The following is a 17,576-nucleotide window of genomic DNA, read 5'->3' as shown; positions in this document are numbered from 1 at the left end:
TCAGGGGGGGATTCTATGAGCTTTGGGCGGGATGTATCAAGCATCACATTTTGGATGCAATATATCCTGCGATTGATCGCATACATCAGGGCCGCAACTAGGGGGGGGCTGGAGGTGCACGTGCACCGGGTGAGCCGCTGTACCTGGTGCCAGTGACCTCCAGCCCGGCGCTGCAGAGAGGCTCCAAGCCGGACGTCCGCTGGTAATATTTATTACCAGTGGGCGCCCGGCTCCTTCTCTGCAGCGACGCGGTGTAGCCGGAGCCGGAGGCTGGAGTTCTCTCCCGAACTCCAGCTTCCGGCTCTCCCCACGGGCACTATGGGGGAGACGTCATGACGTCTCCCCCATAGTTCCAAGGAGCAGCCGGCGGACCGGACGCGACGCTGGATGCAGGAGCGGGGTTCAAGGTAAGTATTTTTTTTTTTAATAAGCTGCACTACAGGGGCATTATTATGGGGGCAGGGGCATTACCACAGGGGCATTACTATGGGGGCATAGGCAATAAGGGGCATTAATAATGGGGCATGAGCACTACAGGGGCATTACTATTGGGGCATGGGCACTACAGGGGCATTACCACGGGCATCACTGTGGGGGCATGAGCACTACAGGGGCATTACTGTAAGGGCACTACAGGGATATTACTATGGGGGCATGGGCAATACAGGGGCATTACTATGAGAGCATGGGCACTACAGGGGCATTACTATGAAAGCATGGGCACTACAGGGGCATTAATATGGGAGCATGGGCACTACAGGGGCATTACTGTATGGTGGGCACTACAGGGGCATTACTACATTACTATGGGGGTATTAACATATGGGCATTACTATGGGGGCATTACAATATGGGCACTACTGCAGGGGGAATTACATGGGGGGCGCCAAATTACTGTCTTGCCCCTGGTGACAAAAATCCTAGTTTCGGCCCTGCATACATAGCAGCATTAATAACGCCAGTATGCATGTAGAATTGCTATTAAAATTGCAACCGACAACTCTTCCAAAAAGAGCTGTCCTTTGTGATTATAGGATTCCTTTTGTGCATGTGCGGCTGTCAATTAATGCATGCACAAGCTGGTGGGGATACTGGGAGGGATCTGATTGGATCCCTCTCGCCTGCTGAATGTGGAAAGAAGCCCATAGGCTTCTGTTAGGCAACAACATCTAGAGATGCAGCCAAAACCATCCTTTGTCTTTAAGTTATTTTGTTATCGCACATCACCAGCAAATTGGCAACCCAGCCTCCTAATCGCTTGCTTCTACATACCACTGCTTGGTAGAAAAAATTGAGGTAATCTCACCACAAGTATACAATTAGAAGCCAGCAAGCGCACATCATATTGAGGGATCCAATTATGGTGCTAATTTACTTTGCAGTCAGAGGCCTCCCCCCTTCAGCCCTGGAATTTACGGCAGTTGTAGGCACAGGGAGCACACAAAAAAATAATACATTAAAAAAACCTTCCAGGTGCGGAAATGATAAGTGTATCCTCCCCAGATAAATAAATATGTGATATAGTATATCATGCCAGTTGTGTATACTGTGACCAGCAGTGCTACATGTTATGCTGACCTGTGTCCTGACCAGTGGCGTAACTTCATCCCAGGTGCCCGGAGGCAAGATAAATGTTGGTGCCCCCCCCTCCAAACTAAAATGTACCACCCCCCAGCACCTATGCCAGCCCCAGCTGCCGCCGCCCCCCTTATGCAGTTCCTTTTATATAATGCCCCCAGTAGTGGTCCGCCTATGTAGTGCTCCCCAGTAATGGTCCCCCTATGCAGTACATCCAGTAGTGAGCCCCCGGTAGTTGCCCCCAGTAGTGAGGCCCCTTGTAGTTGCCCCCAGTAGTGAGCCCCCTGTAGTTGCACCCAGTAGTGAGGCCCCTGTAGTTGCCCCCAGTAGTGAGGCCCCTGTAGTTGCCCCCAGTAGTGAGGCCCCTGTAGTTACCCCCAGTAGTGCGGCCCCTGTAGTTACCCCCAGTAGTGAGGCCCCTGTAGTTACCCCCCAGTAGTGAGGCCCCTGTAGTTTCCCCCAGTAGTGAGGCCCCTGTAGTTGCCCCCAGTAGTGAGGCCCCTGTAGTTGCCCCCAGTAGTGAGGCCCCTGTAGTTGCCCCAGTAGTGAGCACCCTGTAGTTGCCCCCAGTAGTGAGGCCCCTGTAGTTGCCCCCAATAGTGAGCCCCTGTAGTTGCCCCCAGTAGTGATGGCCCCCACTGCGCGCACACACACACAAAAAAAACCAAACACTTACCTTTATCCCCGCTCCAGTGCTGCTGCCGTCCATCCCTGGTGTCTGCTCCTCAGCACTATGGGAGTGACGTCATTACGACACTCCCATAGTGCACTGCGGGACCCGGAAGACGGAGCTCACTCCTGAGCTCCGTCCCCGGCGTCCGCTCCTCGGCACTATGGGAGTGACTTTATGACGTCACTCCCATAGTACACTGCGGGACTTGGAAGATGGAGGGAGTTCCGTCCTCCGGCTACCACCAGGAGGATAGGAGACGGGCGCCCGCTGGTAACACACTCAGTGGGCGCCCCGCACCCCTTGCACCCTCCGTAGTTACGCCAATGGAGGTGGAGCGCCGATCAGCGGCGCTCCTCCATGCAGCTCCCGGGGACAATGGAGCCAGGTGCCCCCTTCAGGGCTGACGCCAGGCGGCAAAAGACTCCATTGTCTCCGGGAGTTCCGCCACTGGTCCTGACTGATATGCTAACTACAGTAATTATCCGTTTATCTGTGACCAGATGAGAAGGCCCAGGGAAGAATAACATTGAGACCCTGCTGTCAAGAGAAGGATATACTAAAAATACAACCGTTTACATGCCACAAAATCTAATATGGCATTGATAATGCCCTTAAATGTGATATATGCCCTAATAAAGTTTTGTAACTGTACAGAACCGACACTTTTGGAAGTTCTGCCTTTGGAGTAATCTGCATGCAAAGTGTCTTTTCTAATGTTTTATTAAAGTGTGAATAGTTCTAAAATATATTAAGGTGCTACAAATAGATTTTACAAATACAGAGAATAGTATTTTCACAAAAAGCCACAAAATAGTTGTATACATTTTGCAAATAACAAAGCAATTATCTTTATGTGCAATTCAAGGAGAAGTCCTGAAAATCTTATAATAAAAGCGATTAAAGTGAAAATGTCAAGTCTAAATGGATGTTATTTGCAAACAGGACATTAGTGCTCAGGTTAGCAAGCAAATTTATGAATGCAGCTCCTAAGCCTTTGCAACAAATGAACAAAAAAGAGAAACATTTTTGCACTTCACATGTCCTTTACAGAACCTTTTTAAACAAGCCTGGTAGAGTAAAAATACTATTTGATAGTTATATAGCACCACCCAGTGTATTCAGTTAAAAGTGTAGCATGAGATTAAATGTTCTATTATTAAAAGAAATTCATATAGTTTCCAAGCTAAACATTCACCTAAAAGTAAACAAACTGTGGCAGCTGTGTAAGGAAACAGGATTGGGGCCCAAAAATGTTGATAATATTCATAAAGTGTCTTTCTAACTAGTTAGTAGATAGATAGATAGATAGATAGATAGATAGATAGATAGATAGATAGATAGATAGATAGATAGATATTTTCTGAACTGCTAATCTCAACCCTGTATATATTTTTTTTAGTTGCAAACAGTAAAGCTGGCCACACATCTAAAGATTATAACTGTCCAACCAGCCAACTAGTTGATTGGTTGGAATGAAAATCTGGTAAGGTATGGGAGTAACTGATGATCAGCAATTTGCTCCTAAATGCCAGAAAACAGATGCAAATGGTCGGTCAGACAAGTTTGTTAAATGTGTGATATAAACAATTTGTTCAAACAACAGTTTTTGTCCATTTTCCGGCATTTGGGAGCAAATTGCTGATTGTCATTTGCTTTCATACCTTACCAGATTTTTATTCCAACCAATCAACTAGTTGGCTGGTTGGACAGATAATTTTCAGATGTGTGTACCCAGCTTTACAGTGACTTTTTTTTAACAGATTTTAGTTGGCCAAGAGACAAAGACTCCAGTGCACTTTGCACACATAGAAATAAATGGGTATATTAGCCTATATGCAGCTCTGTATGCATCCTGCAGTGCGCCAGCCCCCAATCCGTACACTTGAACTTCTATTAGTGGTTTTCATCATTGTGTACTTGCACCTGTCTAAACTACATGCAAATTATATGCCTGGAAACAGACTTATATGCACTTATGTCCAACTCCGCAGGTGCTCAGTTTTATCGACAGGCCCTCAATGAACTTTGCCTAATCGAAAAACGCTCCATTACAGCCAAGTTGCACCTGTTCAGTCATAATGGTAGATTCTATTGAAATGCATATATTCAATTCAGCATCAGGCTCAGAGTGTGTAACCCTGACATAAAGAGTATTTTCAATAGTAAGGGAGTCTTACACTAATTCCCCCTTTTACACTGCAGTTCAAACCAGGGTTATTGCCAAGTTATCCTAGATTGCTGCTCGGTGTAAAAGGGCCCAAGTTGGATTCCCGAGTTGAGTGACCCAGCAATCCAACCCGGGTAGCTTTCAGGGTTTAACACAGGAACGACCCTGCAGTGTAAATGGGTAACCCTGGTCGTCTGACCCAGGTACCATTTACAGCATGGGGAGATCCATATTTCCCAGCGCTTGGAGATGATGTCATCTCCAAGCACCAGCAGAATAGTTACAACTGCACACAGTTGTAAAGGGTCTGTCCCGGGTCTGGCTCAGTTTGGAGCCATGTTCCAAATCCCAAGTCAGACCCGGGACTTAGGTATAAGAGGGGTATAAGTGTCATTTATGAGTGGATAACTGTAAAACAAACACAGTTTTGGAACATCATGCACCTACTTTTGTGCAACTCAAATACATGCGGGTGCAAGCATTTACACTGTGAAGCTGGGGAAGTTGGGGAGATTGAAGCATCCATGCAGGGCACAGATCAATCTCATTTAAATCTCTGATTTGCAGGCGGTCACACAATAGTTTTCTCACTGCAAAAGAGCTTTCATTTTCCAGCACTCTGAAGTACCAGATATGGGGGTTCATCCTATAATTTTAATTTGATTCTTTTTCTGCCTTCCAGTAGAACTTTTGCAAAAAAGCTTAATTGTAGGAGCTCTGTAACCACTAAAGTAAAAAGCTTCAACCCCACATAACAAAACATAGCTATAATAAATGGAATGGGATTGAAATGCCGGTTCAAATCCTGACAGCGGATGCCCGACAGGATCAAGATCCCTACAGGGGCAGGTAAGTACCCTAACCTCCCCTGTCCCCCCCTAACCCTATTCCTCCCTTAGTGTTGCCTAACCCTAACATCCCCCCTTAGTGCCTAACCCTAACCTACCCCTGGGGGTGCCTAACACTAACCCCCCTTACCGCTCCCTAAACCTTACCCTCCTAGGGGACTGCCTAACCCCTCCCTAGGGGTGCCTAACCCTCCCCCTCCCCCCTAGGGGTGCCTAACCCTAATCTCCCCCTCCCAAAACCTAACCCTAACCAGGCTAGACTCCCTAATCCTAACCCTCCACCACCGCTAAGGGCGTCCCAGACTTACCTTCGTTCGAGATGGCGTACTCGGCGTTCCGGCATCGGGATTATAATAGGTGTCGGTATTTTATTGCAGGATTATGATAGGCGACGGTATTTTTACGCCTATCATAAATCCCTAGCCGGCATTCCGCTGTTGGGATTGTGACCGGCGGCCTTGCGCCCGCCGGTCATATGACTACATCCCATAATGAATATGTTAACGGCACAGTTAGTAAGCAAAAAGCAAACAAACATGAACTACAATATACAGTATCTTCTACCAACATTTTGCTATTCCCCTGTACAAAGTTTGTCGTTTTTAAATAGCAAAGCAGAATAAAAGACAGGCCTACAGAATTCACTTAGCAGAGCCAAATCTCTAGTATTGTTACATTGCATGTCCTTCTTATCATTCAAAAGACCAAAAATGAACATAGTGCCAACCTTATTAGACAAGCTTGGGATGGGCGCACTTGGTTTCAGAACAATCAGGTTTGATCCGGCATTGGTGTGAATAAGCTGGGACTGATAGCGATGCCAAAGAGTGTTGATTACACTGGATTCATTCAGACTAATAAGTGCTGTCAAATCTTCTGCATAGTCAAATTTGGAAGGATTTGTCTATTGGAAGAAAATAGCAAGCACACAATTAATTTACAATTAATTTACACCCACTCCCCCGATAGGCCACACCCCTTTCAGGGAGCGGTCGCGCCATCAGCACATGCAGTAAATCCCTGCCCGCACCTCACTGCCTCCAATCTGGCGGGATCACTATATATACATGTTGTACATACAAAGCAGGTCTGTGTCCAGTCAAAGGGCGACAAAAAGAAATAATTTGATCTGGTTATATGAATGCATCACAGAAGAACATGTAAATACCACTATATTGAGATCATATGAAGACTGACAACCACATTCAGTTGCATTTGACCTCTACATCTCACACTTTCAAAGAACACCAATCAACCCTAACATGTCAAACATTAGAATAATATTAGAATAATATATACAAATGGTGTAAAGTTTAATAAGAACTGTTCCACAATCTTGTACACCCCAAAGTGCAGAGGATGAGCCACACTGGTGGCCGACTGATCTAACAATTTGGCATGGTTATTCCCAAACGACCTTGTGCATACATATAAATTGACTGCCCAATATGTCTGGCCAGAAGAACGAGCTGTGATGTCATTATCGCTGGTTCCTGTGGCCAGTATGTGGGTCGTTCGGTCGGTCAAACTACACATCCCAGTATGCCCCATAGTTTTGCTACTAGTGCATGCTAAAACTGTGACAGTGCATGCTGGGATGTGTAGTTTCACAGCAGCTGGAGTGCCACACGTTGCCTACACCTGGACTAGTGAAAGCACTAGATCATGCTGCAGGTTTTATGTCATTTGCTTCATCTGTTTTTAAAGTGGACCTCCATGTAAAGAAACATATATCTAGGCAGCCAACATATAAATATAAATATTAAATTTACATCCTTGTCATTTTTACAAGTCGGTATAATGTTAGCCATCTTCTGTGCAGATATTTAAAAGTATTAACAAGTGAACATTCCCTCTACTGGCAGATGCATGCTCAGTAAGCTCCTGGGGACTTTCTGTGGTATCATCACACTACAAAGTCTGACAGCTTTTAAAAAATTGTCTATGAATAATCACACCAAACACATTTAGCCCACAGGACATCCCACAGGAACAACTGATTGTAAACTATAAGTAACTATTTTTTTTTCCAGAATTTACCAGGTCTCTCCCCCCTCCCCTTCATCCCTGTACAAAATCTTTTGGCCACCCATGATAAATGTATCACAAAATAAGTAATGGCATATAATTGATCATGATGTCAATGAATAATAATTGCATTGGGAACTTACAGTGTAAAGTCAGGCCTGTGCAATATAATATAGCTACTGTAGTGAGCCCTATGAAGACACTGACCAATCAGTGCCTATCCTCCCAGACAGCGGGCCATTCTGGGAGAAAAAGGCAAGCAGGAGATATCTGTGATACTAGAGTATGGGGACAGCGGGCCATTCCGGGAGAGAAAGGTAAGCAGGAGATATCTGTGGTACTAGATTATGGGGACAGCGGGCCATTCCGGGAGAGAAAGGTAAGCAGGAGATATCTGTGATACTAGAGTATGGGGACAGCAGGCCATTCTGGGAGAGAAAGGCAAGCAGGAGATATCTGTGATACTAGAGTATGGGGACCGCGGGCCATTCCTGGAGAGAAAGGTAAGTAGGAGATATCTGTGATACTAGAGTATGGGGACAGCGGGGCATTCTGGGAGAGAAAGGTAAGCAGGAGATATCTGTGATACTAGAGTATGGGGACAGCGGGTCATTCTGGGAGAGGAAGGTAAGCAGGAGATATCTGTGATAGTAGTGTATGGGGACAGCGGGCCATTCCACCAGAGGAAGGTAAGTAGGAGATATCTGTGATACTAGTGTATGGAAACAACGGGCCATTCCGGGAGAGAAAGGCAAGCAGGAGGTATCTGTGATACTAGAGTATGGGAACAGTGGGCCATTCTGGGAGAGAAAGGTAAGCAGGAGATATCTGTGATACTAGAGTATGGGGACAGCGGGCCATTCTGGGAGAGAAAGGTAAGCAGGAGATATCTGTGATACTAGTGTATGGGGCCAGCGGGCCATTCCGGCAGAGGAAGGTAAGTAGGAGATATCTGTGATACTAGAGTATGGGGACAGCGGGCCATTCCGGGAGAGAAAGGTAAGCAGGAGATATCTGTGGTACTAGATTATGGGGACAGCGGGCCATTCCGGGAGAGAAAGGTAAGCAGGAGATATCTGTGATACTAGAGTATGGGGACAGCAGGCCATTGTGGGAGAGAAAGGCAAGCAGGAGATATCTGTGATACTAGAGTATGGGGACCGCGGGCCATTCCTGGAGAGAAAGGTAAGTAGGAGATATCTGTGATACTAGAGTATGGGGATAGCGGGCCATTCCGGGAGAGAAAGGTAAGCAGGAGATATCTGTGATACTAGTGTATGGGGCCAGCGGGCCATTCCGGCAGAGGAAGGTAAGTAGGAGATATCTGTGATACTAGAGTATGGGGACAGCGGGCCATTCCGGGAGAGAAAGGTAAGCAGGAGATATCTGTGGTACTAGATTATGGGGACAGCGGGCCATTCCGGGAGAGAAAGGTAAGCAGGAGATATCTGTGATACTAGAGTATGGGGACAGCAGGCCATTCTGGGAGAGAAAGGCAAGCAGGAGATATCTGTGATACTAGAGTATGGGGACCGCGGGCCATTCCTGGAGAGAAAGGTAAGTAGGAGATATCTGTGATACTAGAGTATGGGGACAGCGGGCCATTCCAGGAGAGAAAGGTAAGCAGGAGATATCTGTGATACTAGAGTATGGGGACAGCGGGCCATTCCGGGAGAGAAAGGTAAGCAGGAGATATCTGTGGTACTAGTGTATGGGGACAGCGGGCCATTCCGGGATTGAAAGGTAAGCAGGAGATATCTGTGATACTAGAGTATGGGGACAGCAGGCCATTCTGGGAGAGAAAGGCAAGCTGGAGATATCTGTGATACTAGAGTATGGGGCCAGTGGGCCATTCCGGGAGAGGAAGGTAAGTAGGAGATATCTATGATACTAGAGTATGGGGACAGCGGGTCATTCTGGGAGAGGAAGGTAATTAGGAAATATCTGTGATACTAGTGTATGGGACAGCGGGCCATTCCGGGAGAAGAAATGGCCCGAAAATTTAATTTCTACAAAAGCAGGTGACAATTTTCATTTCCACCTTCTTTTGTAGAATTTAAGTGATGATGAATAGTGAGGCCTAATACATTAACATTTAAACAGAAACTTAAAAACCTTCTCTAAAGTAACTCTACATTTGTGGAAGCAATACACTGCCCAATAGTAATTTATAAAGCAGGTTCTGCACAGCCCAGGGGAGTGAAAGTAATAAGATAGTCATACATAATGTATCTTCAATCCACAGAGATCATTTATATGCCGGCACAGATCACAGCCATTGTCCTAATTTCACATACTTACTCTATGGATATTCTCTTCATCCACTTCTAGTATTTTGTTTTCTGCATCTATTCGAATCCTGACTTTCCCATCTGCTAACTCTGGTGTTCCCACATCTGGCTTTAGTTCTGTGGCTATGATCACATAAGATAAAAAATTATTAGATTAAGTTCTGTAGTAAACACATTGATGTAGAGTTGGGCAAAAACTACTTAAAAAAAGTGCATGCATACCACATTATATTTACACCCATATGCTGAGCTATACACATCACAAGATGCATCAGGCTCTGCATCAGCAGCATACGCATCCTCATCATCATCAGCATGTATTTACACCAGTCCTGTTGTGGGAGCAAAATGCATCCTTACAGGCTTATATGTGTGTTTCTGCAGGCATGACCCGTATTCAGGGTTGGACTGGCCCACATGGGTACAGGGGAATACCCAGGTGGGCCCCTGAGCCTATGGGCCCACCTCTAGTTTAGGAATCAGGCTCCAGACTGTGCACTTAAATTATACATTATACATATGTTACATTATATTGCACGTGACTATGGTGTATTTTCTACAATGCATTGCTGTTGTTAATCAAGTACATTATCATGCATGCACTATCAGTATATACTATATATATATTTTTAAAGGGGCCCAGACCATGCACTCTCTAATGGTTAGCCAAGCCTCTGTGGTGGCTGGCCACATGCCTAAGAATGGGCCCCTATCACTGCATTCCCCCGGTGGGCCCTTCATGTCCCAGTCTGACACCGCCCGTATTTGTATGAACACTTAGGGGTATATTTACTAAAGACCAATTTCAAATCAATCAACATCGATGTTGTGTTTCTGGGGCTAAATCACATATTTACTAACACTTATAAGGTATAATACAAGGTGAGTAAATAGTGTAATGTAGGAACTAATCTGGTGCCTAGGGGGCATGTTGGTATGCAGGAATGTTGGTGTGCAGTGAGGCAGCTTTGCCCTATACTTCTTCATGTGCCAGATATGTGTAAGTATACATTTATTCTTTTTGTGGGTATATGTGCTGCAATTTTGTGCAGTTTACAAATGAACTTTTTTGAAGTTCAACTCAGTACTAGGTCCTTTAATATTTAATCCGTATCAGGGGCATCTTTAGAGAGGAGGGGGCCCGTGTACATTCCCCATCTGGAGCCCCCTCCTCTCTTCCCGGCGGCCGGCGGCTGACTGACCCGGCTGGCCGGCCACCGGAGCATTAGTAGACTCTGGGCACTAGAGTTTGCCCGGAGACTACTGCGCATGCGTAAAACGCTGGAAAAATGGCTGTGGCTGACTTTTTTCTGTCTTCTTGTACAGCGATAACACCCGGCGCGGGACCGCGGAAAGGTAAGTTTTAAATAATATGGGTGTCATGTGTGCGGTGCAGGCCCCCATTATAGATACGCCCCTGATCCGTATGTTGAATTTTAGAACTGTACTGACAAATCTTTTACAGTTCATGCACCTTTCTACTATTGACAGACAAAACAGTGTACAGCACTTGTGTAATAGAAGCTAAACTCACCATAACCTACCTTCTAAGCTAAAGTATGTTTCTTTATGATCAAATAATTAAACATTAATACAATAATGCACACATGTGAATTTCAGGAAACTCGGTTACATACCATTCTGGCGACAGAATTTGGACATTACACCCTACCCCACACACCCTCTACTTCTTAATTTAAGAGGTGGAGTACACATCCTCTGATCCTCAAAATGAATGTGGCACTTGCTATGACATCATAGTTATGCGCCACATTTCCAGCCCATCACAGACATGAAAAAGCAACAGACATCATGGTCATAGGATTGAAGTCACCGTCTGCTTCTACTCCAAGTCAGAGGGAATAAATAACACTGGGGCCGTGATTCTAAGTCGCATGCAATGCCGATGTCAGACACAGCTGAGCGATTTATTTTGTACTGCGCATGCATCCAGAGACCATGCTTACAGCTGCGAATGAGCCACCCCTACTCAGAAATGTTTTGAAGATGTATTAGGCGCTCCTGGGCGGTGACAGGGAGGTGGATATGCGAACACACGGAGATGGTCTGTCTTAAGGGCGTGTCATGGGAATGTCGCAGACGTGTCACTGAAATTGTTGCGAATGCAGACGCATAATCACTGACACTTAGCATGGGGCTGTTTCAAGTTTCAGTGGTGCGACCGTTGGTTGTGTCTAATGGGGCGCCAAGCAGTATTTGTGCGACTAAAGATGCTCAAAGTGGGCACCTTAGTCCTGCACATGTAGATGAACGGATGTACCCCAGGGAAGGGCTTGTAGTGACATTTGAATAAAGTCGCAGAAGCAATACTGGCAAAAGACACAGGCACGGATGCAGCCTCCGACTAAGCAATTGCCTAATGGTAGCACTGACCATGATAAGAGTGACACCACTGTGGGTTGTTCCGTTATTCTTTATCATGACATAATTAGGCTGAATGTATGTGAATAAAATGCCATGAAATTACCCAACCCCCCCTTATCACATACCCAGTGTGAAGCCATCTTTGTGAAGGAACCAGACTTGCTCCGTCTCATACCACACATCTTCTGGCACCTGTGGACAGAGCATTGATTAAGGTTTAATCTAGCAGATGCTGAGCCAAGGCCAGGAAAGACTGTAAAACAAATAGTTCCGATACAGTCATGTATTATTCAGTGGCTGGAATGGAAGATTCTCATTCTGCATTACTCTGAGTTATTTTATCTCTTTGGTTTTCTAGGGATATTGGAGAGGACAAAAAGAGCATTAAGAACATTCTGAGGAAGATCGTAAAAATGGTGAAATGGAGAGAAGTGCAACGTTTATCACATTTCCATTTGTCTCTACTTTTACTTAAATTATGTATTGGTAGGTTACAAATGTATTTATTTCTAAAAGTATCTCTCCAGGAGGAAATACATTAAAAGTCACCTTTCATGTTCAGCTATACTCCAGGACATACTGGAAATATAGTATAATATAAATCTAATAGAAGATATATAAATAATGCATTCTTTGTGCAGAAGCAGTGCTGCTACCCACAATGCGTTGTAGCCATTAGCAAAACCGTGCTCTTAGTATATTTCTCTATAAAATTTTGTCTGATGACCACTGCTATGTACTGTATGCTATTACCAGGAATGCTGTATAAGTAATGTATTCTGTGCAATATTACCTAGTGTAATCTGCTTATGACACAACCCTACTGAATCTGATAATAACATGTCTTCATGGTAGGTATATATTGTTTCACAGTACGTATGTAACATAGATGTATATACAGTACATGCATGTCATGAACACGATGTATAAAATACATTATTATATTTGCAAACCCTGACATAACTAGTGATAAAAGATGCCAATACAGTGGCCATTGTAAGCCATTTGGAGTGTGACCAACATAATATTCTTAATGTTTATAAACTTTCTTTATACCATACTTACATGTTATCTCTTTCATTCCTAACATACACATTGTGCTGTATATACAAATACACAAACCTTGTACTTACATAACCTGGATAAAAGTACTTTGCCTGTGACCTTGTGATTTTGTATGATTAGAAAATTTATTGGCAAATTTTAATGGGATAGGTTCGGGATGCCGGTGCTTGGGATCCTGGAAGTCAAAATCCCGACGCTGGCATCCTGACAAGGTTAGGGTACCGACACCTGTCGGTAGGTATCTTAACCCTCCCCCTCTCCCTACCCTAACCCTCCCTTCCCGGTGCCTGAACCTAACCTCTCCCCCTAGTGCCTCAAACTAACCTCCCCGCACCCTAACCCTCCCCACCATAGTGCCTAACCCTCCCCCCCATAGTGGCTAACCCTAATCCTCCCCACCATAGTGCCTAACCCTAACCCTCCTCACCATAGTGCCTAACCCTAACCCTCCCCCCCAAAGTGCCTAACCCTAACCCTCCCCCCCATAGTGCCTAACCCTATCCCTCCCCCCCATAGTGCCTAACCCTCCCCCCCAAACCCGGCTACTTACATTTGGGATGCCGATGCAGGGATTCTGACAGGTGTTGGGATTCTAAGCGCCGGCATGCCCTGCGCCGAGATATTGAACATATCCCATTTTAATATCCTTATATTTTACAGTAACATTATATTTAAGTATATATAAATAATACTTACTGGATATAAAGAAGAATTATAATTGCAGATTTATGTCATTGCTTCACAAATCACTGAGAATATGTATATCTATGCATAGTATAAAATAAAGGCCCTGGTAGGTGTCTGTCTGATTTTCAAAAACCACTGGACGTATTTTGATGGAATTTTCACTATTCTATAGAGCATTTGTCGAGGAAGGTTTAAGAGTGTATGACTATGACACACTAATGTATGACAAAAGAGATGATGAAAAGATGATTTTACTGAAGCAAGTCAATGAAAAAACAGACATCCGAGTGCTTTCTTGGCTTAAACCGTTAAAGATATAAACAGTTAAAGAAATATCATGATTAATTTTACACCATGTAGAGATTGATACGTATTATCCAGTTTCTCCAGAAAATTTTCTGTAAACCCTGTTTACTGATACAAAATTTTAGTTTTTCCCTTTTTACCTATATCGTTTATGTGAAAAACTACTCTTTCAGTCCAATTCCCGCTAAGGGATTGCTTTTCCATGACAATAAATAAAGCACTGGGGCAGACACTTACCGTGGGTGGAGTTGACCTAAATGGAGACTGTTTTTCTCATGGACAACTTTACCCCTTTTGAATGTCACGTGAAAACGAAATCATGTTGACATCAGGAGGAAAAACGACTAATGTCATCTACAAAGGCAATCTTATAAGACCTTGGTTAAAAAAGACTATCTCTGTAAATTCAAAATTGCTCCCATGCAAAGTCGGGACGGGTTGCTAGTATATAACATGGTGAAAGCACTCCATGGAGATGACTAATGTCTTATACTGTAGTTTACAAAATGACAAAAAATCACTTCATTTCTTGCTACAGTGCAGTGATATAGGAGCCAAGAAAACATTGGGTTCAAAATCATTAGGACACCCTGGGTGCAAGGAGTGCCGTTGCTGTGGGGCTTGGATTACCTCCAGGCCTACCTTGCCTGGACCAAACTTACACCATTGAATGCTGCTGGAATAAACTGTGATGTTCCTGTCAGCTTTCGTTGAGATCACATCTGCTCCAGTCAGTGAGGCCGGAGACAGACAGAGGTGTGTTTGGAGTAGAGATGTGCGGGTTCAGATTAGTTTGGATTTTCCCGCCAAATTCTGAGTTTCCCCACCAAAAATCAGGTCTCAGAAAGAGGCAAAACGTCATCTTTCATGGACAAACATCATCATTCCTGGACAAAAGTGGATCCAGTGTATTACATGTAAAGGGTGCACTCATATTGCTTGTGTAAGAGGTGATGGAGTAGCATTTACAAACACTAAGTGCAAATCAGAAATCGGCAGTGAAGACGATGAGTGATGTCTGTCATTGTCATCAAACTATATACCAAATATATGCCAAATGTGATTTTGTGATAAACGTACAAAGTTTTCTAATGAATGCTTTTTATATTAAGATTTTGTATAGATAATTTTATCTGTAACAATTTGCCCCGAAAAACATATTTTTCATTGTTATCTTACATCTAATATAAATAGAAAAAAAAATATTATTTTTGAGATATTTTAATTTCTGTATTTTTGTAACAACAAGCCCCGCCTTCCCCTATGATACATTTAGAATTTATTACTGTGGTCAGTAATTAGTATAAAAAAAATTGTGAACTCAACTGAATTGTCCTCCAATATCTCCACAAAGAAAGAAAATCCATCCCAAATATATCTTACCTTTTTTGGTGTTGTTTGCTGTTCCTCAATAATTAGGTCTGGCACATCATTATATTGCCTGTTTGTTTGTTCCTTGTTTTCTTCAAGCATTTCATTCTTCACTGTAGTATTTTCTTGAACTTGTTCCACTCTATTCTCTGGGTCAGTAGACTCTGAATTGTCTGTTGTCATTTTCTCCTCTGCAGTTGGCCAATGTTCGGCCTCTTCTAAAGGTTCTGGAGACTTGCACTCTGTCTGCTCATTGGCTTTTTTTACTGTAGAGTCACTTTCTGTAACATTTGTGGGTTCTAGTGAGTTCTGTCTCTTTGTACGGATCCTAACAGGCTTCATATTGATGCTTCGCCTGCCTGCTTTTTCTGGTACTTGTGCTGGTCCTAGGTGCTTGTCTCCATTAAGTCCATTCATAAAGACATTATTTTTACCTGCCATATTTTCCTCTACAGTGAGAATATTTTCATCCTTAAACACGAACTGTTGAACAACTGTAGTATCCAATTTACCTGGAGACTAAGACAAAATGAAACAAGCTATTAAAATTAAGCTGCTTTATTTAACCTCCCAAAGACTACATTCTAAGTAGCTAGAACTAAAAACATTTCCAGTTATGATGAACGTTAGGTTGTTTAGTTATTATACCTATGTCATTTTGAAGACTACAATAGCTGCGATATCGTTCAAAATCGTCAGATCGGCCGCTATATTGCTCCGTGTTTGGGCATGATATCGTCCACTGCGTGGTCCCGTGGGGTCGCCCGTCAGTCCTCTAGAGCTTTTTGCTTGTTCAATTGATCTGGGGGATCAACAAACGATCCCATGCAGCTCTATGCGGGTGGGGGAGGGGGGTGCCGGCATATCTGGCGGTCGGCCTTCGGATCGCTCCATGTGTGGGGATTGCCCCAATATGTCAGGTACCGGATCAGCCATCGTATCGCAAGGTGCATATCGCACCGTGTATGGGGCCCTTTAGAATAAGTTGAACCACTTACATACAATGTAGTTCTTCCCCTGATCATGTTTATAAAATCCAATACCCTCCACACCTCACAAATGCCTGATTGAGGGCATTGTAACATTGGATCTCATTCAGAGTCGCTCGCAAAATGCGAGCGCTCGCTCTGAATGAGGGCGGCCGCAACCATCGTGGCTTGCGACGAGACCCTTGGGGTCGGGTCTCGTCTAACGCAAGCCCCAGGCAGCTTCCTGCTCTAACAGAGCAGGAAGCTGCCTACTGACATCACTGGTGATGTCAGTAGGGCTGCCTACAAATGTCAGGCATTCCTTCAGGAACGCCTCCGTTTGTCTGGCCACCCCCCCACCACGCCTACAAAACGGGGCGAGCCGTCGATCAACATCGACAGCCGCCCCTTTTGTAGTGAGCTCCGGAGTGAGAGAATTTCTCTCTCGCTCTGGGGCTTGCGCACGCAGCGCCCCACCATCGACCCACTTGCGAGCGCATAGGCGCTTGCGAGCGGGTCTGAATGAGGTCCATTGTGTAAAACTCCATAAATTATATTTTACAGTATTTTTCTTCTAAAGTAACAACTGCATCAGTAACCTTCACAAAACATATTTATATCCAATGAAAAAACAAATTATGGCCAATAAAGAAAAATGTGACTATTAGTCTGCCTATTTTACTTATCAATAATTTAGACTCAAAACAATGCTGTGTTCTCCCAAATATGCTTAAATATCTTCGCTGTTGTTTTCTCTCTACATCAGTCTGGGTGTTGTCAAATTAAATTTTGCAACATTACTACTAAAATTATATTCACACTGAGAGATTCTGAACTTCCAGTGCGGGGGAATGAGGGCTTATTTTAAAGTGTAATTTAGAATAATTTGGTCAAGGTTTTCGAAATTATAGAAAACCCCACTTTTTCTGAAAAGTAAGTCCCTATTAATCTGGATAATAGATTGCATACTTATTCTATTTAGTTAAATAATTTAATTTGATCTGTTTTCATCCTAACATGTTGCATTGCTATAAATAATAGGTATTGTGCATTAATAACAACACATTATTACACACAATTCATCTTTATTTTTCAAGAAATTCTCCAGTGCATGTTATAAAACCTTTAAGTAACATAAAAGAGACATTATGTATATTATTATAGATCCTTACAGCAATGGTGTATTAACACAAATAAACAAACACATAA

The 17,576-nt window shown here is 43.8% G+C and overlaps 1 protein-coding gene and 1 long non-coding RNA gene across 2 annotated transcripts in view; one reads left to right on the top strand and one right to left on the bottom strand.

Annotated features, from left to right (window-relative positions):
- Positions 1-17,576, bottom strand: part of MYO18B (myosin XVIIIB) — a 586,172-nt gene that overhangs the window by 499,780 nt on the left and 68,816 nt on the right. The window contains exons 5-8 of the mRNA XM_088467895.1: positions 15,412-15,918; positions 12,096-12,162; positions 9,596-9,708; positions 5,994-6,170 (exon numbers count right to left, since the gene is read on the bottom strand). Of these exons, the coding sequence (XP_088324021.1) occupies positions 5,994-6,170; positions 9,596-9,708; positions 12,096-12,162; positions 15,412-15,918 (864 nt within the window). The remainder of the gene's footprint in view (positions 1-5,993; positions 6,171-9,595; positions 9,709-12,095; positions 12,163-15,411; positions 15,919-17,576) is intronic.
- Positions 1-17,576, top strand: part of LOC148532379 (uncharacterized) — a 74,608-nt gene that overhangs the window by 29,671 nt on the left and 27,361 nt on the right. The window lies entirely within an intron of this gene.

The sequence above is a fragment of the Taudactylus pleione genome, unplaced genomic scaffold, assembly GCF_031769625.1.
Source record: "Taudactylus pleione unplaced genomic scaffold, aTauple2 ptg000078l, whole genome shotgun sequence".
NCBI classification, from domain to species: domain Eukaryota; kingdom Metazoa; phylum Chordata; class Amphibia; order Anura; family Myobatrachidae; genus Taudactylus; species Taudactylus pleione.
Note: the sequence above shows the minus strand (reverse complement) of the source record. Positions and strands in the feature narration are given on the sequence as shown.